The sequence below is a fragment of the Prinia subflava genome, chromosome 3, assembly GCF_021018805.1.
Source record: "Prinia subflava isolate CZ2003 ecotype Zambia chromosome 3, Cam_Psub_1.2, whole genome shotgun sequence".
Taxonomy (NCBI): Eukaryota; Metazoa; Chordata; class Aves; order Passeriformes; family Cisticolidae; genus Prinia; species Prinia subflava.
The window spans coordinates 20,062,706-20,085,425 of NC_086249.1; the positions used below are offsets into that span (position 1 = coordinate 20,062,706).

The 22,720-nt window shown below is 36.1% G+C and overlaps 1 protein-coding gene across 6 annotated transcripts in view; it reads left to right on the forward strand.

The window, feature by feature from the left end:
* The window catches only part of SPAG17 (sperm associated antigen 17), a 91,816-nt gene that overhangs the window by 49,440 nt on the left and 19,656 nt on the right, over nt 1-22,720 (forward strand). For 5 of the 6 annotated variants that reach the window (XR_010079965.1, XM_063394276.1, XM_063394274.1 and 2 more), the window contains 13 exons: nt 2,463-2,542; nt 4,310-4,392; nt 5,658-5,894; nt 7,153-7,264; nt 7,786-7,911; nt 9,870-9,983; nt 12,340-12,563; nt 15,161-15,302; nt 17,084-17,412; nt 19,281-19,413; nt 20,703-20,899; nt 21,191-21,338; nt 22,482-22,633. Coding sequence is in view for 5 of the 6 variants with exons in the window: in XM_063394276.1 (XP_063250346.1) it covers nt 2,463-2,542; nt 4,310-4,392; nt 5,658-5,894; nt 7,153-7,264; nt 7,786-7,911; nt 9,870-9,983; nt 12,340-12,563; nt 15,161-15,302; nt 17,084-17,412; nt 19,281-19,413; nt 20,703-20,899; nt 21,191-21,338; nt 22,482-22,633 (2,077 nt within the window). In the remaining variant the exon portion in view is untranslated. The remainder of the gene's footprint in view (nt 1-2,462; nt 2,543-4,309; nt 4,393-5,657; nt 5,895-7,152; nt 7,265-7,785; nt 7,912-9,869; nt 9,984-12,339; nt 12,564-15,160; nt 15,303-17,083; nt 17,413-19,280; nt 19,414-20,702; nt 20,900-21,190; nt 21,339-22,481; nt 22,634-22,720) is intronic. The other variant, XM_063394273.1, reaches the window with a different exon arrangement.

Consider the following 22,720-nt stretch of genomic DNA (forward strand, 5'->3'; position numbering starts at 1 on the left):
TACTCTGCAAAATAATCAGCACATTTTCAGACTTTAATCAGCCTTATTGCTAAAGATCATTTCAGATTTCTAGACAAAGTATCATAAACATTTGCTAGTGTATGTTTCCAAGCAACATAACACTTCTGTGGAAGACACTCATTAAATACCTGGAGTGCTTCAAGCTATTGCCTGCAGTTAGCTTCCAGATCCTGCTGAGTCACCAGAAAAAGGCACAAACTCTACTTATTATTAAGAGTATTACTTGTTTTTACCTCTGTATGAACTAACTGACTCCTGGTGAGTTTAGTAACAATTTATGGATTTTTATTTTATTAAAATTATTATCATTCTAATTTTTGGTATAGCTTTAAGAATCACACTTTCATCACAGAAGAGTTACAAATACTCAATTGATGCAGTGTTTGACAATCTCTCTGATAAGAGTTCTCTATCTGTATTCACTTGTTACTTCTTTATTGTGAAAGCTTATAGACTACAGACCATCTCTGTAGGGTTGTTTCATAGTTGCTGTCTGGAATATAAATCTGTTTTCTGCTAATCAGTTGGTTACAGAATCACGGAATAATTTCATTTTGATTGCAGTGAGTCTTGTTACACAAATTCTCATGCCAAGAGAAAATCAAATTTCTGACATTGCAGCAGCTTTTGCTCCTGGAGATCCCAATTACCTTCCTTCTTCTTTATGGATATCAGGTCCTGTAGTTCATATAGAACATCCAAAAATTCAGAAATTATACTGCTTAAAGAGTAGGCAGCAGGAGGCTGCATGTGAAATCTAATGGATACCACTGAGTAAGGGAATCTGTAGGCATGGATATATGTACCTGCAATGATAAATATGTATGTAACACATTTTAATTGTGGTCAGAATAAGTGGCCACTCTGTCAGGAAGCCAAATGAATTCAGACCTTATCGAAATCATTATTTTGCTCAAAGTTAATCTTAATGACATTTGTTTATAGTTTCATAGTAAACACATTACACAAGTTACTGGAAAAGAATAATCCTTTCTAAGAAATGCTTCTGAGTCAGACATTGGCAGTTGTGACATCAGAATACATATTAATAGAATGTGTATTTTAGACTTTGAATGACTATTTCATTGGCCTAAAATATTTTCCACACTAATAGTCTCTTTTTTATTTATAACATATATTCATCTTCAAGTTATTCCAGTACTGGCAACTCTATGTTCCAGACTAGTTTTGCCTTTTGTTTTCAACACCATAGGTTTTTATAGCTTGTACGCTTTTCTTCAGATACAAACAGAATAACCATCTCCCTACTGAGTATACATATGATCAACAGTTTCTCCATGCAAGTTTCCCAAAGCAGACTGCACCTACACTGCAGAACCTGGGAGAGGCTTGTATATCTTGAAGCTATACCTGAACTGGGTATTCCAGCCTGTGTACATGACCTACATATTAATTCCATTCAACATATTGCTGCAATAAGAACTTAAAAACTGACATGACGTCAAGCATTGATTGTATTGTCTACATGTTGATATCCAAAAGCCTCTACTCCACACAGAGTTTTTTAATACAATTGAATCATCTTGAACTTGTAAATACAAAATATCATGAAGACTCAGCAACTGAATCTGATGCATTCTTCAAAAGCTCCTTTCAATTTTGCGCACATGAAGAATTTCACTTTCAAGAATTGTGATAAAACTCCGAATGAGGGGTTGAGGGGCAGTTGCATATAAGATTCCCAGGCTTCCTCCTTTTTTGAAAGCAGTTGTTTACAGTGAGCTACTTTAGCAGTCATTTCAGACACCCTTGGAAGATGAGACAGTGCAACTGCAGGTGCCAGCAGCAAACTCTGGATCAGTTTGTCATTCAGTTCTCACTTCAACTTAATTGTTACTTGTGAGTATTCTTAATTCATGGCAGGTTATGGTACACTGATTCTGCCATCTGGATTTGGATGAGTTTCCAAACACCTTTCTTGTCATACCAGTAAAGAAGAGCTTGTATTACAAGCAAGTGTGCAATAACACTTCAGTTTCTGAACAAACAAATGAAGCACATTCTAAAAATCAACACCAGTCAAGAGCAACTAAGAAAATAAGTTATTCAGTGATAAAACAGTGAGGAGTGAGGATGAGGATGAGAATGAGTCTAAACCTTTTGGAACTGAATGCCTTGACGTTTCTGATTTCCTGGATTTTTCTTTAGGAGCAGGTGTTCTTTGGCAGACAAGTTTCTTACATTTCTTTGCAGAAAGGATAACCAAAATTCCAAATATAACATGTACTAAGCAAATACCAACCAGGCAAAAGTACCAGTTCCTGTAAAAAATGAGAGAAATCCTGTCAAATACAAGTCTTTTCTCAAGGATTGTAGAATAATACTTGTATAAGACACTGAAAAGCCAAGTGATCTTGTTTGATCTGAAATCATATTAGTGAACTGTATTATGTTAAATAGAGGGATGTTTTGCTTTTCAGGAACTATCTTGAGCTGGTGGCCAACTCAATTGAAGATTGGGTGAAAGAAGAAGAAGAAAAATACCAAAAAGAGAAGATGGGTAAGGAAATAGAGTCTTCAATTGGAAAAAGCCATGGCAGAAGGCCCTCTTGAATTGTTTGTCAGTGCTGTCAAAAAAATTGCTTTACTAAGAAAGCCAGGAGTGGGTATCTTTTCATTGTATTCTAGGAAATTAATTTTTCACTCTAAGTGCTGAGACACAGGTTTGTTCAGAGTAGAATTGCATGTGTTTTTTCATAGGATGACCCTGTTTTGACATCTGTATAAGCATAAATATGTTTTGGAATTAATTAAATCTATATGTTTATAGATTTATATTTCGAATTAAATGTATAAGTATAAATAATACATAGTATCGATATAATAACATAAATTATTAAATAGATATAACTATTATATAATATATACATATAAATATATTTAGAGTTAAATCTATATATTTATATATTCTGCATCTTCCTCTGTTCTGAAAACTGACACATTTAGTATCAATTTGCATTTTGAATAGCTGTGCTTACGTAGTGAGATTAAGGATTACATACAAATATGAATCAGTTCAGATGACTGAACATATGAGAGGTGAGCAGTAGTTAAAGCTGGCAACAAAGTTCAGGAAAATTCCTTTTTAAAGGGCAGGGTAAAAGCTGGAAGTCAGAAGCTGTGGGCTAGAAGCTAAAACTGGAAACTTGAATTGACAAGACTGCAGAGCAAACTTGAATTACAATCAACATTTTGGGTGGTGAAAATTGTAAGCCATTCAATAACTGTTCAGCAGGCAGCAAAATCTGAAAACCCCTACTGATGAAAAGGAATATTTGTCAAAATTGTCTATTTGTGTATTTAAAGGGTATTAACATTTGTGTATGTTTAACCTTTGCTTTTTTACCTTTTTTGAGAATGCACTTGGAAACAACCCTGGGCTAGCAGTTAGCATTTACAAAAATAGAAACATTACTCCTCAACCCAGTTAACACCTCTGATTATAGTTTGGAAACTGAAAGTGCAGTTATGCCTACTAAATCATAATTTGTACATCTCTAGCTGTCACAGGAGCTTGAATTAAATCTTGCCCATGTGGTGGTTTGTGACAGTTCTGATTCATAGAGTAGGTCACTTGCTGAAAGGACATGATCACCTCTTAGCTGGAACACGCAGATGGGCAGCGCTGTCCTTGGGTGATTTCAATTTCACTGATGCTGCAATTTCTACTTTATCATACAAAACAATTTAACTAGAACTTTCTGATAGTGTACATTAAATTATCTTTTCTAGAAGGTAAATATGGGGTATCCAAGGATAGTATAAAACTACACTTATAGAAGATACTCTCTTCATAAGTCATAGATGCTATAAAGCCATAATAGTGAACGAGGGAGATGGTGAGTGTTTCTTTAGTGAAGGTTTGAAGGTTCAGGTAGCATTTATTTAGGTTTTTTTGTCCTGAAAGGTTGCAGTGTCTATGACTCTGGTATTGAGCTTGTGCTGGCTCAGTTAAAAACAAACAAACAAACGGCTAGAGCAAAGCCTTCAATAGCAAGAAGCAGAGAGACAGCCTTTACACATGTTGTTGATATATTATTTAGTGTATTTGGTCCCCAGTTATGTGAACTAAGTTTCTTCTAACCTAAACAGACTTTCTGTTTTATTTCAAAGTATATTTAATGTTTGCTTTATTGTACTGTTATGCTTTCCCTATTTTAAAATATAATTTTTATTTACTTGCACATCTTTTTTTCCCCCATTTTTAAAAATCATTCTATTTTCCTATATTTATAACCTCACTTATTCTCCCTTTCACTTTTCAAAGCCAGCATATCCAAACCTGAGAATGTAACAGAGTCTCAATCCAAGAATGAAGAAAGTCTCATTATCAGAGAAGATTCTCTAAAGGTGAGGCAAAAATATATATGTTTCTGAAATGGACTAGATAGCACTGCTTTCTTAGGAAGGTAAATCTTTGTTCTTTACATGGGCTTGACTGAGTCCTCCTAGTTTTTCTGCTCTTATTTTTTGTATGTTATTTGCTTTAATTTATTCCTTATTTATTGTGAGTCGTGTTGTTTTCTTAAGGGAAGACTATTTGGAGTTAGACTAGGCATTCCAAAACAATTTATAGTTGCAATACTAGGAAATGAAAGTTATGGATAATATTCTACTATTTACTGAAGTTTTCTGATTTAAAACATATGGAAAAATAAGATCCAGATTCATGGAAGTACTTGTGTACCCAACTGTTTTTCGCTGTCTGCAGCTCTTTGAAATTAGGGAATGTTAATATGGCACCTCAGAGTTCCCTTGTGGCAGAGAATCCCATTTTATAGATTTAGTCCATGACCATTCACTACAGAATAATTGATTTGCCCAGGTTTACATAGTAAGTTTCTGGCTGAGGTATGGATTAAGCACACAGCTGTTTAGGTCTTAGCATTGGTAGTGTCCATTAATCTGCACAAATCTAGTTTTATTGATATTGTGTTCCCCTGCATTTTTTTGACTTCTCACAGACATAGTATGTCTCATTGTCCTCACAATGTGTAATGCTGTGCAATTCAAGTCCTGGTATGGAATGTAGATAGGAAATGAGATTAACTGTCACAGCTCAATCGAGGCTGACACCTGACTTGTAACTCCCAGTGCTTGCCTTTTCTTCCCCAGAAATGCTTCTGTTTTCATATGTTTAGACTACAAAGCCCTAAATACTCCAGAAAATCTCAAATGTCTTCCTGATGCAAGCTGATAATTTTGGCATCGACACCTCATTCCTCTTTCTGTAAAAAAAATAAAATCATTTTATCTCACAGTTGCATCTGGGGAATAAACTAATACCTGTGATGCATTGTGGTTTGGTTGTAAACATTGTGGAAAAGTATTCAACAAAATGATTCTCCTGTGACTGATTGTGTAAGATATGAATAATCACCTGATTCATCTCCTGTGGTCAAAAATGGCTGCTGTTGTAGATTGAATCAATCAATAATTTCATCCAAAATTTGGTGCATAATATTGAAGGACTTTTGACACATTTGGAAACGTGTCTTAGCTTAGAACTTTGATTACTTTGGTTTTGTTTGCTTTTACTCTTTTCAACGTGCACATATGAAATATCTTGTAGTACAAAGATAAACACAGTGTTTAATTCCTAATGTTGAATGTAGGCTTGGAAGATGGAGCAGGACCAATTACGAGAGGAAGAAAAAAAAGAAGAGGAAGCAAAACAAGAAAAAGCAAGAAAATTACAAAGTAAAAAGAAAGGTCAGGGTGTAAAAGATAAAGAAAGCAAGGAATTAAAGAAAAAACCTTCTGAAGAGAAGTCTCAAAATGAGTCAAAAAACATGGCTGAACTTGAGGAGGATCATAGCATTTCAGAACCATGTTCTGAGAAAGTTTATAAGGTAAGGAGTTGTATTATTACCAAATTAGAAAAGCACTAACCATATATAGAGTAGAGATTACAGCAGAGCTATTATCTATTATGAAATTTGTGTTCAGGGCAAATGAAGCCTAACTGGGTCTTGTTACCTCCATTGTTTTAGAAGCAGATCCTTTTCTAAAAGTTTTTAAAAGCAGTTCTTGATGTTCAAGATTATGCTACACCACATTATTTTTTTTTTTAGTGTAATATGACATGAACACAAATATAAGTTGATCATGTTGAGATTTTTGGGGGCAAGGATAGGAAAGGGGAACATAAGAACTTGCCCCATCTTCCATAGTAAGGAACTACTAGACCTAGTTGAAATTTTGACTGTCCACACTGGAAATCACTCTTTGTTACATTTCATCTTTCAAAATTAATTCTTGAAGTGGCCCAATCTAAAATACGAGTTTTTCCCATATTTCAGAAAGTAATTCCATTGGCATGTGCACAACAGGAAACGTAGAGCTCAGCTCACCCTTGGAGATTAAGGCACATGAAACCTAAACTGTAATTGTGCTTCATGTCCCTAGCAACCCCAGGAACTCATGTCTAGACAGTTCAATGGAGACAGCAGCTCCCCTTTTTCTGTCTGTTGCACTAACAGAGGGAGCTCTTCACTAGTTTTGTTCAAACAATTTTTCAGCAGTTTGCACCACCTTATATTTGCAGAGTCTGTCTTGCACCCAAAACTTGCATACATCAATATAATTGAGTCTAAATTTGCTTAAGTAGAGACTTCAAACTCAGATGATATTTCAGTCTGAACTTATTTGAATGCAGTCATGTAATTTTTGCCATCTTGTGGCACTCTGGAAGGAATAGCAATCTAATTAGATTTACAGGATCTGAATTCCAAAACCTAAAGGGTAGAAAGCTGAATCTTTACCTGCCCTTTATGTGATCCCATGGCACTGTACTTTGTCTCTTTGTACTTGATTAGAACTTTTCTTTCTCTCACACTGTATGTGAGATTTAACCCAGTGGTCTACTTGCTACTCTTCAGTTTCCCTGATGATTTTCACAAGTAACATGTTACTTCAGTTAATAACTGGGAAATTATTTGGATATGACAATAGCATGCTAGATATTTGCTCCAAGGTTTTATTGCATTAGTTAAATAGCTAAGCAAAAGATGCTGAGCAGTACAGTGTGATCCTGATGATCTTTCATTTACCTCTTTCATGTGCACTGCCTTTCTCATTTACAGATAATTTAAAACTTGTTTTTTCCAGTTCCATGGCTACAATACAGGGAAGGATATCATTCAAGTATCAGGAACCATTCAATATCTTTTCCCATCCGATGGAGGACAGATTCAAGTAGAGAAGATAGAGTTTGTAAAAAGTGATTATTTCTTTGTGCTTTGCTTTGACTCAGTGCTAACTGATGGAATAAATTCTTAATCCATAAATGCTTTTTCATGTCTCAGCAGTAAAAATTCAGTTAAAGAAATTCCATATTAGTCTCTATCACTACAAATCTTTAGTTACCTGTAATATGTTAACAGTTGACAAATAAATTAAGTACTAGAAAACTAGAAATGCAGAAAAAACAGTTTGTATTTATTTGTTCAATGGGAACTGAGGCATGATATTTCCAGAATGTTCAAATTATTTTTCCAGTCAAATGCAATATATCTAAGCAACAGATTCTTCTCAGATTTAATTATCAAGAAATTTTTGAATATTTAGTCTAAATTCAGATAACCTTAATTCTGTCATGTTGGTTTTCTACCACATGATTAAGTCCAGTTATGAGCAATTTTCTTTTTTGACTGCATTAAAGTTGCAGGTGCACCATTTATTTGGGTGCAAATAAGTTCTGAAGCCTAGTGGAAACAATAATAGTATTCTATTTCTTTACAGAAACTTTCATAAAGGTGAAAGTCATAAAAGACAACCACAATTTCTTCATTTATATCACAGACCCCAAGAAAAACTTCAAAGAAGCTGAAGAGCAAGAAATTAATGAAGAACAGCAAATTAGATCAGGTCAGTGGGTGGATGTCACTGATATAAAGAGTTAATAGTTTGACATATTTAAGAATTGAACACGAAACTTATCAACTAACAGAAAATGTATTGTTACTAATGGCCAAGAGTAAAAAAAGTGTTCCATGAAACAAAGTAAAAATCCAATTGGCTGACTTAAGCACTGTATAGAGAGGTCTTAACAAGATGTAGAAGCACAGTGCAGGTCAACATGTGCAAACCAATCTCTTTTCCAAAGCAAGGAAATCACCATTCCCTAAGGAAATAGTTTTCTTCTTTGGTGGACGATGCATTCAGATCTTAAAGTAGCCTGAGAAAGCCTAAGAAGATGAAAACTGAACCCTGTGCATTGTGACCACAGTAAATACCTGCCCTTGAAAGGGAAGATTTCCCCTTTTGATGTGGACCTCCTTTTATGGGTCAGATGCATTACTGCCTCCTCAAGACCTTTGCTTTGAAAACAGATCTTTCTGCAATCCAGCAACAACTTCTATTGGTTGACACACTGTTAATACTCAAAAATCATTGAATCTAAATCCTTTCTGAACCCAGGCGAGAGTGTTTCCAAGAAGGAAGCCAGTTTGTAATAATTTCTGTATATGTTTGCCAAAAGCATTATGGAATTGCTGTCACCAAACAGAAGAGCATTGGAAAAGGATAACTTAGACATATTAGTTCTTTTCATCTTCATCAGTGTTAGAAAGCATCCTGCTTTTGCTTCTCCCCTTGGCTTACCAGCGATGTAACTGTAGGTTGTCTTAATACAAAATTTGCATCCCTTCCACAGACAAGATTTTTTTGTCTGCACTAACAGCTGACCTGACCTGCCAGATAGTACTGGCAATCACCAGTGTGTGAGTATCTGAGACAAGCTGTATTCACTGGGCACAAGTACGAGGCTTTCCTCCCATGTAAACAGGAGCACCTTATAGAAAGGCAGTAGGGAAGACAAGAATCAATCCACTCTGATACTTGACAGTGGCTGGATGGTACAATGGTAAACTTGTAAAGCAGTCAGAATTCCAAAGCAGCACCCTACAGGTAGTATTCAGCAATAAGCATTGCATTGACAGACAAGAAATAGGAGCAGACAAGGTCTCAGCATGTGTCCCATGTTGATGAGTTCGGGAGATAGCTTGGCCTGCCTTTTGTAGTCTTCTCTGCTACTCGTCACCATTTTAAGAAGTTATTCTTCATATGGGAAATCTCAAGTATTTCTCTTACCAACAGAGTATTTCTTTAAGGCAGTAGCAGCTGAAGTAGAGGCAAGGTAGGACCCAGTGTCTGGGAGATGTATCTTGCCTAGTTCATGTGGTTGTCATCATGACATACTCAGCACATGACACCTTGATCTGCACCTCTATGTGAGTTTGACTCCTGATCCATTTTTACAAATCCCAGAACTGTCTTTGGATCTAATTTCTCTTCTTTTTTTGTCCTTTCTTTTACTTTCTCCTCAAAATACACAAATAGAATCATAGAATATTGTGAATTGGAGGGGACCCTCAGGAACAATCAAAGTTCAGCTCCTGTCCCTGTGACAACATGTGAGGGAGAGTGATTTTATTAGTGCATAGGCCACATGCAATAGAAATGGGCAGTTTAACATTTTTGTGAGCTGAGAAACAAGGATCTGTAACTCCAGAACTAGGTTCTTTTGCTGCTTAAATTCCATAAGACTTTGCACTAGTTGTTGCTATTAAACCTTTTTTTACAAACAGTAAACAGCTTTTTTTACAGCTAATTAGAATTCTATTTCTGTAAAAACCCACCGGTGTATTGCACAAAACTGACTATTATATAGTATCCTCTGAATGGAATGTTGGTTTTCCCTGCCCTATTTAGTCTATTTAAGTTAGTCATCCTCACTGATGTCCCACTTTTCATATAAGCCATTGGTTTACAGGTCAGGTGGTTCTGGTATGTGTTGCTATCTTAATTTTTTTTTTTTTTTTAAGGAAAATTGAAAAATCAAAAGAAAGCTGTGAGCAAGTTTGGATCTTTTTCAGCCACCTTGGAAAATGGAATCCAGCTGTCCCTGAGCTATTATGGACCTACAGGGGAGACAGCAGGTAAAGTAAGCAAATAGAATAAGATATTTGAGAACCATAGGGGGATTTTTTTCCTTTTTTTTTTCCCTTCATACACTGCTTAACCCAATAATTTGTTGCATACAATTCTGCCTTTCTCAGCAGCTGTTACTACATGGTAGGGAATTTTCTGCAAGGCTCAAAATGAGATTACATTGTCAAGAATATTCTATGATTCAGTTTTCAAAATGGAGGGAGGTCTCCAAGCTTTTCTGCTTACTGTGAAAACAGAGCAGTGCAAGTATTGTTATTAAGTAGCCCAGCAAAATCAGCCAATTAATTTGAGCCAAAGAAAATGTGATTTGCTGAGGAGTCTTCTTGGTTTTCCAAGAAATAATATTTTTGTAAACTTATATAGGTGATTATGGAACTTTCATTTTACTTTAGGAGTTGGACTTTAGGTTACAGTTGTGCAGATAAATGAGGGATTTCTCTCAGCCTTTCAATAAACACATTCACCAACTGGAAGCAATTGCTTCAGAAAACCACAGTGAAAACAGTGTCTGCTTTTACCAAGAGCTTTTTGTTTCCATTACATTTGAAAGGCCACTGAAACGATCTTATGGATAAAAGTGAAACCCTTCTCTGATCAGAAAATAATTCCAGCATTTTTCAGCTCTTAAAATATGAAAACATTTAATTGAATGCATCTTTGTGTGGACTGTGGTAAACCATTCAACTCTACACTCAGTTTTAATTGTTCAAATATATTTTACAAATTAATTACTGAAAAAAAGACTTTTTAGACTTGGGTCAAGAGAGCATTCACAATAGTGGCCTGCAAAGACTTGGATTTTGGCATAAAAGAGAGACATGTCTGATTAAACACCCTACATGTCAGCTGTGATGTTTAGGCTTTTTCACATTCACCGTAATCATCCTATTCTACATTAGAATAATTCTTGCCATGTTGAGCTTTAGAGCACTGCTAACTGGCATTCTTTGATTGCCTGCAGTTTTTCTATGATCATTTGCTTATGCCAAATTCCTGTGGGTCTTCGTATCGTAAGTGCTCATAAAAATTCCGACCAGAACTACTCTCGTAGATGATGCTCATATGCCATCCATCCCTAATGCAGAATGATATACCATGAAATCTGCAGTTTCTCTCCACTGATCAGTTAAATTGTGTGCAAATTACCCTTTTTCCCTGCAGTACCAAAATAGTTTTCTGGAAAGTCTATCATTCTCATTTTTCTTACTGTTTTTCACGCTTTATCTATTTCATCCTCCTTTTAGGGGAAACTAATGTGACAAAAAGACTCAAGTTGTTTTTCAGCTTTATACAACTTCTTTGGGGGGAAGAAGTGTTAATATTTCTTCAAGTTTTGAATTATTCTTTGTTTTCTCCAGCATTATCAAAGGTTAACTTCAGATCATTTATGTTAGAAATAATCTCCTTGTCTCTTTATGAATCCGGGACTGCTTGAGCACCTGCAGAGCTTTTGATTCTGGATACTAAAGAACCTCTGCACTTGCTCTCTATGTCTTGACAAAACTATGAGAGTAGAATTCCAAGTCCTAGACATGTGAATGCGTGTGTAAAAGGAGGGAAACCTTCCTTAACAGACAGTCCTCTGGAATTTCACATCTCTCTCAAGATTTCTAAAGGCCCTCAATCTCAGTCTTGACAATCCACTCCTTTTCATTGTTACCCTCAGATATCATGTTCTCATTTTTGGGGGCAACCAAAAGAAAGGCATAGGTAAAATTTCTATGAAAGTGAAATGTCAGTTTGTTGAAATAATTTTAAAAAATGTAAGTTTGTATTTCTTTTATTTTCAAGAAATTGATTTGAAAGGCAACATGACTACTTCCTGTTGACATGCCTAGCATGACTTCATCTTGGCTTCAAGAATTGCAAGAGTCTTATCAAGTCTCGATCATTAGAATTTCTCTGAAGAATTATAGCAAAATAAACCTATGTAGTACAAAATTTCTGGAGTCCCTCTGGGCTAGATCAGCCCATGATAAAGCATAACATAGTGATTATTTACTAGATACTAGATTCAGAATGTCTCCACTTCTAAGTATTCTGAAGGTAAAAGAGAATTTTAAAATCATATTTTTTTTATTTTTGAGGTGATGACCAAGTGACAACTTGTGGGAAGCAATAGTTTCAAGATGTCTTTTAGGCTAATAAGTTGTCAGTCTGTGCAATGATTTTCTAAATACTTTTATATATTTAGTTCCTCTATCTGAAGTAACAAACTCCTCCATTGAGGTTGTTATTTCTAAGGCAAAATTTAGTGTATAATATCTTTTTTAAAAATAAAATGTGGCCATATACATTTATGAAACTTAATTACATTGAAAATATTGCTTTTCCCTTCCTTAGATGATGAAACAAGTCTTGTCTTAGCAAGAATTCTGAACATCCCTTCTGTTCATCTTCCAACCATAATTCCAACAACTGTTCCTCCTATTACACTGATGCCAGCTTCAGGGAAAAGAGATAAGTCTGACAGAAGAAGATCAGGAAAAGCTTCTTCCAAAGCTTCTTTCAAAGGAAACCGTAGCAAACGAGCATCTGATGACCTGGTACAGCAAGAAGAAAAAAAAGTGAGAGAAGAGACAATATCCAATCCAAAGAAACAAACAAAAATTCAAATGCATGAACTGCTGTAAAAGAAACATATATTCTCTCAGAGGGGTTTGAGCTGTGTCTTTACAAATTCCTAACAATTTTTGGTGCTCTTAAGGATATTTTTTATTCTTTCAGTTGTTCTCAGGTGTACATAGTGGCAGCTGTTAATGAACTTAGTGTTTATGGCTCCGTGACATAAAGCAGGGTGTCTGCCATGTCCCACATACTTTGGTGAATTTTGGCTTTACAGTTACAGCTGTTACACTGCAGGTGATCGGGGGCTGGAGCACCTCCCCTGCAAAGACAAACTGGAACAGTTGGGGTTGTTCAGCCTGGAGAAGAGAATGCTCCAGAAAGACCTTAGAGTGTGCCTTCCAGTACCTAAGTAAGGCTACAGGAGAGCTGGAGGGGGACTTCTTACCAGAGCATGGAGTGACAGGACACAGGGAAACGGCTTTAAACTGAAAGATTAAGATCAAATGTTAGGGAGAAACTCTTTACTGTGAAGGTGATTGAGGCACTGGAACAGATGCCCAGAGAAGCTGAGGATGCCCCATCCTTGGAAGAATTCAAGGCCAGGTTGGATGAGGCTTTGAGCACCCTGATCTAGTGGAAATTGTCCCTGTCAATGGAAGGGGGTTGGAACTTGACAATCTTTAAGATCCCTTCCAACCTGATATTAATATCTCAGCTACAAGAACTGCTAAATTTTTAGTTTAACCGAGTAGAATTTTGTGTGCTTCCTGAAACCCATATTCAAAAGTCTAACCAACCAGCAAATTAGTGCAGACAGTTTTGCAGAATCTTGTTCTATAATTTGGTCTTTCCAGCTGATAACAAGCCAGGGACCAGCAATTTGAGGAAGTGACTTATTCCTTTAACTGAAGTACTTCTGTCACAGTACAGATCTTTGGAAAGGATGAATGAGTCTTTGGAAAGCAGATTCTGAATTTCTGTTCTGAAGTAGTTTTTAGTATCTCGTGGTTGAAGTAACACTGTGGCTGTTGTTGTAAAATAGATTCTGTGCATATCCACAAAAAGGGCTCCTTACTTAATTTCAGCATGGAAAGTGGTGTAGGGAGTTGCCAAACAGCACTCAGCAAAACATACAGCAATTGTGTGGCACAAACTAACCTTATAGAAAAATAGCCTATAGAAAAGTGTAATTAAAAATCTGTCAGGATGACTTCTAAACCAAAAGACTTTTAACTGTTGGGTTTGGAATTACTTTGGATAGAGAGTATCCATATTACTGCATACAGCACCCGTCTGTGTAAGTCTGAAAGTATTTCGGAGAACAGGATTAGAATCCAAATCCAACTTGATAAATTCACATGGACGTGGTCTGTAAAATAGGACACAATTTAGTAAGTCTGCAAATATATATAAATAATCAGTATATATATCTACAGAATGGATAACAATTGTGTCAGTGTCAGTTGTATAAAGATAAGAGAGTTGTCATGGATCACAAACTATCCGTAAGTCAGCAATGCCATCTTCCTGTGAGAAGGGCAAAGACCACTGAGATGTGAATACAGAGGAGTATAGCCTGCTAAATATGTGAAGTTATTGTTCTTTTAGGGGTGGTAGAGTCTCATTTGGAGTGTTGTGTCCAGTTATGGATACTGCACCACAGAAAAAAAATTGGCACAATGAAAGTTTTAAGGAAATCATGAAGATTAGAAGTCTAGAAAACTTAACCAGTGGGAAGGATTTAAAGGAATTGTTTTGGGTTTGATCTTGAGAGACAGAATAGCCTGCTGTGAGTTGAGAGGCAGAATAGCCTTCTGTAAAGACCTAGAAAATCCCATCATCTCTTATGTGAGCTCGTATCATCATCAGAAGTATTTAGAAGCAAAGTAATTTTCTGCATTAGTGATTCAAGTCAATCAATGGGAAAATAAGTAAGGTTAATCAAGGTAAAACACTGAAATAGTTTACCAGGAAATCTCCAGCCCAGGAAATTTTTAGAATACATTACATTAGAAATTTTTGCTAACAGTTTGGTTATACTTGATTATTGTTTTTACCATTAGAAGTAGATAACAGCTGAGGGTTACTTCTGCCCTATTCTGTGACTACAGTCTTAGAGTATTGATAGTAGCCTTATTTACCAGTAATGTTATGTAAATTAACTGTAAAATATACAGCATCATTTATGCTCAAAAACAGGTGGCAAAATAACTGCCATTTCCCCCCTATATTTCTATTCCTAAAAAGCAAGAATATGAGATAGTACCAGGACAAGTTCTTTCTCTGTTACCTGTGTCTTCAACCCAAAACTTTTTTCATCTTATGACTACTGGCATAGTCTAGTCCATTGTTACACAGGTTTTTGACAGGGTGAATCTTCAAGGTGAATGAAAGAAGTTAGCATAATCAAAGAAAATAACTAATGTTTCCACTTCTGAATCCATAAACTTGAAAATGTTAAATATGAGTGGTCGACAGCACTAAAAAAAAAGTATTGTTAAAAGGGAATCTGTAAAGACTAAATCTGAACTCTGATTTTTTATTTTATTTTATTTTGAAATGTGGAATAGAACTTAATTAATTTTCCATTCTGTAGATGGGAAAGGAAGAACCAGTTCCCCAAGCACAAGAGATGTCAGATGTTCCTGCTTTTCCGAGTTTGAATGTTTCCTATCCAAATGGACTTGTATTAACTTTCCTTGGGGAAAGGTTTCGAGTGTTTCCTGAGACACAGCAAAGTAAGGAATTTAGGAGAAGATGAGACTACAGAAGAAAATTATTTCTTTGTTGATGGGTTTAGATGTGACTCTAGTGTTTTTAACATGTCAGAATGCTAATTCTGTCATAATGTCTATTTAATAGTATTTGCAACATGAATAATATGGTTTTATTCAAACAAATATAAAATCTAGAATCACAAGTTCTTGAACATAAAAGATTGAGGGCAAGAAAGAACCAACCCTAAAAAGCCCTTGGGAGTCATGTTGGATAATCATTTTAATATGCATGTAGATTGGAATAACAAAGAAAAACAAGCAAATTCAATAAATAAATATATATCTATTGAGGAATGTTGAGTGACAGTGGGAAGATGGTTACATTACCTATATCTGCAAATCCTTTGAAAGCATGTGTACTTAAGTCCCTGAGACAAAATGTTAATAATTTGAAAGATTTGGGGAAGATTGTCAAGAATGATTAAAGTATCAGAAGATGTATCTTATAATGAGCTAATTTCACCACAAAACTCCATTGAACTGCCAAAGAAAAGGTCAAAGGAGTGACTGGTGCCAGCCTGGAAGTACAAGGAAACAGAATTTTGGTGATAACTTGTAAACACAGTATACAAAATTATTACAATTTTCAGGGGCTTGACACTGACAACTAGGATTTTGTATTAGATTTGAGTTATACTCATTTGGTAAGAATGCTACACTCATAAATGGTTAGAATGATTAACAAAACTAACCAAGGCTGTGATGGAGTCTCTGCTACTGGATGTTTTACAGTCAGGTTTTTTTATTGCTTTTCTAAAAGATGCGATCAATTTCAAACAGGAATTATTTCACAGAAGTCCTTTGGTTTATGCCATCCAGTACATACAGAGAAAACACTCACAATAAGCCTTTCTGCCCTTATCATTTGGTTTCCTTTAGAAGACTGATGGGGTATATGATACTTTAGAGCTTCTGTGCCTGACAAATATTCTGCAATAATTATTTTTCCAGTGTTTTTGAAAATCAGTGTTAGGTTCATCTTTGCATATTGTAAACTGTGGTAAATCTTGAGGGTTTTTAGTTATGCCGTTAGGTTTTGAAGCAGACAAATGTGAATTTTGTTGTCATCTAGTTGGTTTTAAAAACAGCCATGAACAGATGTCATTTAATACCTATGTACAACAAATCTGTACAGCCCAGTAAATGCACTCTGATTAATCTGGTAAGAGGTAAAGAACATGCAGTGTTCTCAAACATACATGGTTTTGCAAGAAGCATAAGTTGAAATGCTGAGTAGTTGAGGTGAACAGAACAATTACAGACACTTACATGGAGTCTCTCAATAAAATTACAATAATTATACCCCTTAGCATACTCAAAACATTGCCATCATTTAATCTAAGAAACTTAGTTGCTTAAGCAGACAGAATATATTACTTGGGTTTCTATACTTGATGAAATCCAGACTTGGTGAAACTCAGGTTTTTTTGGTTTTTTTTCACCTGATGTTAGTCTTCCAAAAGTTTGGCATCCATAATAAATCCATCTTCAAATTTCCCTTGTTTTCAATTGAAAAGACAGCCACCTTCACAAGAGGATGCAGTTTCTGAGTAGGTGACTGTTTTGAACTTTGCTCTAAAATCAGAGTCTGTCTTTTATTCTGTGGATTACAGATTCAGCCAAGGAGGGTTATTCTTACTCAGCAGAAGTTGCATATCTTCTGTCAACACCATGATGCTGGGCATGTAGCACTGTTTGAATGTGTGCTGTGCAGTATTAAGTAATTCAAAGTTTGGTTTCAGATTTGAAAGGTGAAGCCACTGCCCCTGAAGCAGGGAAAGAGCTGGTAGAGGAAGGTGAGGCCAAAGCAGATGACGGAGAGGAGGAAGAGGTTATGCAAAGTGGAGAGGAGAAACATCAGGTTACAGAAGGTGAAATAAAGCATGAAGACACCAAAAGTGAACAGGCTGAGCAGCCTACTGTGGACATTATGGTTAGACAGAGTTATCCTCAAGTGGTAAAGAGCTCTCATCTTTATTCACCTCTGGCAAGGCAAACAGAACAAGAGGTATCAAGAGTCATCACTAGTCAAGGAACTGTCATAAAGCACCTGAAGGATGGATCTACCCAGGTATATTCAGTAGAATTCATTGCAAGCAGTACAGTTTAGTACATTTCAATGTGATGGAAGGAGATTACTCCTAAACTTGTTTTTGTCTACTGAGATCAAGAAGTGTACAGTTTGTAGATGGAGTTAAGTAATGCTGAATTATGCTGCTATGTCAAGACTAAAATACTCTTGGCTTTGTTCAGAGTCAGAACTTAGGGAGATTTAAGTATGAAAATTTCAGGCACAAGAAGATTTTAGGCAACTTTGTGATTAGGAAATAGCTGAATATGGTTCAGAATTCCTAAACTTAAGCTTCTGAAGCATGGATTAGTTCAGCTCTGAGTATTTTTGGCAATGCGGTAGTATTCATACATTTTTTTTTCAGTTTAAATACTCATATGAGATCCAGAAAAGATCTGAATAGTTCAGTCCTGCAGATACCTTGATGTATCCTAAATTTTCAGGGAAAAAAAGTCTGTATATTCCTGAGTACCTGCTTTGTTTACACATACTTAGGTTGTCTAGAATTTTGGTATAGGCTTAGGTGGTAGAATTAGGTGGTATAGGCTATCTCTACAAATACTGTAATTCATCTACAAGCAACTTTTTTTTTAAGACTCTACATGTAGTTAACAAACAGATGAAAAGAAGAGTCATCTGATTTGACTTAGGATCTGGCAAATTCCATATTTCCTGAATTTCTTTTTCCTGTCTAAGTAGACCGCAATGCCTAGTGTAAGTTCTTTACATTTATTCATGACACTAGATGTTAAAACATTTAGCCAGGATCCTGAGAAATATATACATTTCAGAAATATGCAGGGAAATTAGCTTCTGTACATCTGTATATTCTCAACATACTCTTTTCTGATAGAAAAATGTAGATCTTATGTGCTTAGCATGATTTTACAGCAGTCTTTGTTTAAAAAGATTGAGTGCATCCTTCTTAATATTAACTTACTGTCTGTGAATCATCAGAAATTTATTGCATATGATAAGCATTCAAAAAAGAAGAGATATTTAATTCCTTACAGTAACAATTTCAAGAGTTGTTTCTATATGTTATCCATTTCTTTTCTACATTGTACTGTATTTATAAATTAATTCAGGGATGGTTGGAGTAATTCTAGAGTTTATCTGACACATAGAGAACATGCATGTCAAGAGTTGAGTGTAATGGATCTCACAAGCCAGCTATAATTTGATAAATAACCAAGATTTCTTTTTGTTAACTATCATAGTGGCTAAATATTCACAGCAGTGCTAGACATGTGGAATATCTCAGTACAGATCAATATGTCAATACAGATGCATTATCACTGCTACCAAAAAAACGTCATTAACCTATGACCATTTAGTCAAAGAAAAATCGTTATTGTTTATTTTGATAATGCCTTTCTATCATTAGAAGAGTCCCCAGTAATTAGATCCATGAACTGCAGCAAATAGCACTCCTGGCAATGACTAATGGGATGAAATTTAGCAAAACCAACTGTTGGATCCTACACGTGGGACAGAGTAATGCATTTCTTTACCAAGACGGTGGTGAGACACTGGAACAGGCTTGCTAGAGAGGTGGTTGATGCCCCAAGGTTGTCAGCATTTTAAGAGGCATTTGGTCAATGCCATTGACAAGATGCTTTAACTTGGTCAGCCCTAAAGTGGTCAGGCAGTTGGACCAGGTGATCACTGTAATGAAATAGTCTGTTCTATTAATTCTCTTTAAGATAGCTTCTTCATTTCTTGTATTCATTCTGAGAGATTTTACTTTATTCCTCTCCATCACCCACAGTATTTTAGTAACTATGGCATTTGTGACACATTCTTTTAAGACTTTCTAGTGGTGTTTGAATTGATTTTAACCTCTATTATGTCCTTGATTTCTGTAGATTCTGTTTGCTGATGGCACAGTGAGTATGAGCCCTGATTCTGGTCCTGTCTTACCACCACCTACAATTCCAGATGAAATGCAACCCTTAGCAGAATCAGAGCTTTTACCTGAGAACAGCACTACTAAGAAAGGTAACATTTCTTGTATTTTGGACATATATGAAGTTATTAGGGCTGACAGTACTTAATAAAGAGCATATTTCTTTAGTCTGAAAATTCTGACAGTGTGAAAATGCAATTTTATCTGTACTCAGCTGCTACACACTGCTATGTTACCTTCATAGCAAATCATCTCTCCTACTTCAGATTTCTTTTTCTCCTAATATAGTAGGATTCTAATTATTAAAAATGTATGTAAGAGGTTCATTGGTATCAGAGTGAACATGAAGACTTAAAAGAAATCCTTGTAACTACAGTAGTGTTAAATCCTTACTTTTGTCTTACAGTTTTTAGTCTTTGTATTAAGAAATGCTTCTCTCACAGAAGATACGTGTTTGTTTCTCACTCTGTGTATTCCAAGGCACCTACTATTGGTCATTATCAATTGGTTGTATGGACTTGTGGTTGGTGGTAATAGAGCCATTCTTACTGTATTTTTTTGACTGAGAAAGAACCAAATAATTTTTACTTCATACCTCAGAGTGTAGTCTGAGATCGCTGTCAGGATTACTTAGTACATAGAATACTTCTGACCTGTCATACTGACATACAGTTTATTGGAAATATGTGAATAAAAATTGCTGCCAAAGAGAAAAGTGTCTCAAAAAAAGACTTTTTGAGTCAAGTCTAGTCTTTTTTTCTAGGATATTCCTTTAGATAACTACAAAGATGAGAACAAATCTGATAAACTCTGACATTTCCTAACATGAATTCTCAGTATCTGTGACCAGTGTATGTCCTTTATTCCTTGTCCTTTATTTATGATCGCTTTTTCACCTTCCTCACCCTTCTTCTCCTCTGCTTATTCTTGACCTATTTCTAGTCAAGAGTTTTATCCCTTTTTTGGGGCTGTTTTTTTGCTGGATGTTTGCTCTAAGTCTTTCAGTCTGCTCTCTGGACTATGCTCTTCTCTTCCGCATTCACTTAGTCTAATTTATTTTTCCTGAGTATAGGAGACAAGAGTTCTCTATAACATTTTTAATAGGATCTCTCTAACTGCCTTTCATAATGAGATCTTCATCCTTTTCTTCTGATGCACCATAGGAATGATGGCACCAGCATGCTATTTACTTTTTCTGTAAGGAAGCACCTCAGATAAAGCTAGTTCAGGAGCATGTCTTCGAGTAGCAGGAGCTGTCATTTTCTTCTAGCCTGTTAAATAGTTCATTTTGAAATTCTGTCAAAAGCAATGTTCACAAACTCTGCACTTTACTGGCTTTGTCTTTTGCCTTAGAGAATATAAGAAATTTTTGTCTTTGCAGGAAGAGGCAGTAACAAGAGCACTCTGTTACATTCACGCAAGGGTGAAGAGTTTGAAAAGGCCAGTTCTGCACAACCAAAGGCAGGAACCTGGATAACAACAACTCCATTAGGCATCCGAGTGGGCACAGAGGGTGCAACAAGAATGGATCTGAAGCCACTCTTAATGTATCAGGCCATTAGCCCGGTTGATGGAACGGTATTACTGCTTTTGTCTTACTATAGCACTGTCTATAAGCTGAGACAGGGCTGCCATCACATAAGTTGTAGGATTTGTTCTTTGAGAACATCCTACAGGTTGTGTTATTGCACTGTTAGAAATGCAGTAGATTTGGGTTTTCAAGAAAATGTGACTCCTCTGCCTCTGAAGCAGATGAAAATATGGTAGTCAAGCTTCTTTGGAGCTTCAGTGCTGATGCCTTACGTTGTTGTTGCTGCTGTCACAAGTATCCCAGTGCCAATATTGATGAGAAGCCCTTCATTCTTCCAGATTATGACTGTACGAGAAGATGAAGTGATAATTGTTGAGAAGCCGCATGGTAACAGAATAGTAGAGCATGCTGATGGTACCAGGATCACAACATTTTATGAAAAATGTGGACACCTTTCTGTACGAGAGGCTAGTGTGGAAACAACAGGTAACATCAAAAGGGGAGCACTTATTTTTCTTGTACTTGACATATCTTGTGAAACAGAAAGTTGTCAAAATATATACTAAAGGTGGTTTATACCAGTAGCCTAGATAACAGATCCACTAGTGCTGTCTAGGCTTAGTTTGTTTGCTTTCTTTCAGCAGTATATTCGGTGCAAAAATTACACTGTTGCAAGTAATTAAATTTCCTTCTTTCATACCTGTATGGTCCTCCTTTGCCATGAGACCACAGTGCCAGAGTTTTAGTGTGTTCATTGCCCTCTCTCAACCTGCCCTAACAATAACAAGGAAGCTGCTTTGAGTTCTAACTGAAGAGGTGTGTAAGGACCAAGGCATCCTTATATTCCCCAGTGAAGCCATGGACTCACCAACCTTGGAGATACTGAACACCTGAATATGGCTGTGGAAATTGTCCTGCTGAGAAAAGTGAAACTTATATTTGCCTGAAATAAGTGGGGCTAAAGGTTGTCTGTGATTCTTCTGGCTGGTGTTGTATTCTGTATGACTGCTTCATTTGCAAGTCCTGTCCTCCTTAATTAAAATGAAAGGGACATTTACTGTGTGGGTGTCTGGACTGTTCAAACACAGTGTAGGAAAAGTCTATTATTGTGTTAGCAGAAAACATTCAGGAATATCTCCCTGTGGGATTTTAAAAGTCAAAATCCCTTGAACTGATCTGTCTCTTCAATGGAAAGGCAATAACCAGATTAACATCTTTGTTTCATTTGTTTTCCAAGATTTGTGTCGCTGAATTGGAATTTCTTCACATTTTAGAGCTTGTATTACAAGCACACAGAATTTCAGTGATCCAAATGTATATTACAAATATCCAGATCATTATGGTTAGTACCATACTTGGTACATTACAGTGTACTTTCCTGGCCACCAACAGATGGTTACAGATATTTTTTGCTGCTGGGTTTTCCTATATTGAATTCACAGTCCAGAACTTCAAAGGTTGCATATTGTTTACATAACATTAAAAGATGTGGTAAAGGATGCTGTGAAGTTTATGAAGGTCTTGCTCTGAGGAGATAAAGATCCAGCACTATGAGTGAAAAAGCAAATTGAATCCTAAGACATTTCTGTGATTCATCTGCTCCTGTCTCATTGCTCTATTAATTCTTAGATGAACCCTCAGGAGCCAGAAAAACGCTGAAAGGTACACGAGTAGAGAATCCTGAGTTTGCTACTGTTATAACAAATTGTAAGAATGGTACTTGTTATACTACCTTTGGAGATGGGACATCTATTCTAGCAAAGCCACAGGGAACATATCAGGTGGGAATTATTTTTAATTTGTGACAGTGACATTTAGTCTTTGTATTCCAAGTCCCCTGCCATTTGCAGCTCTCACCTCGCCCTTCT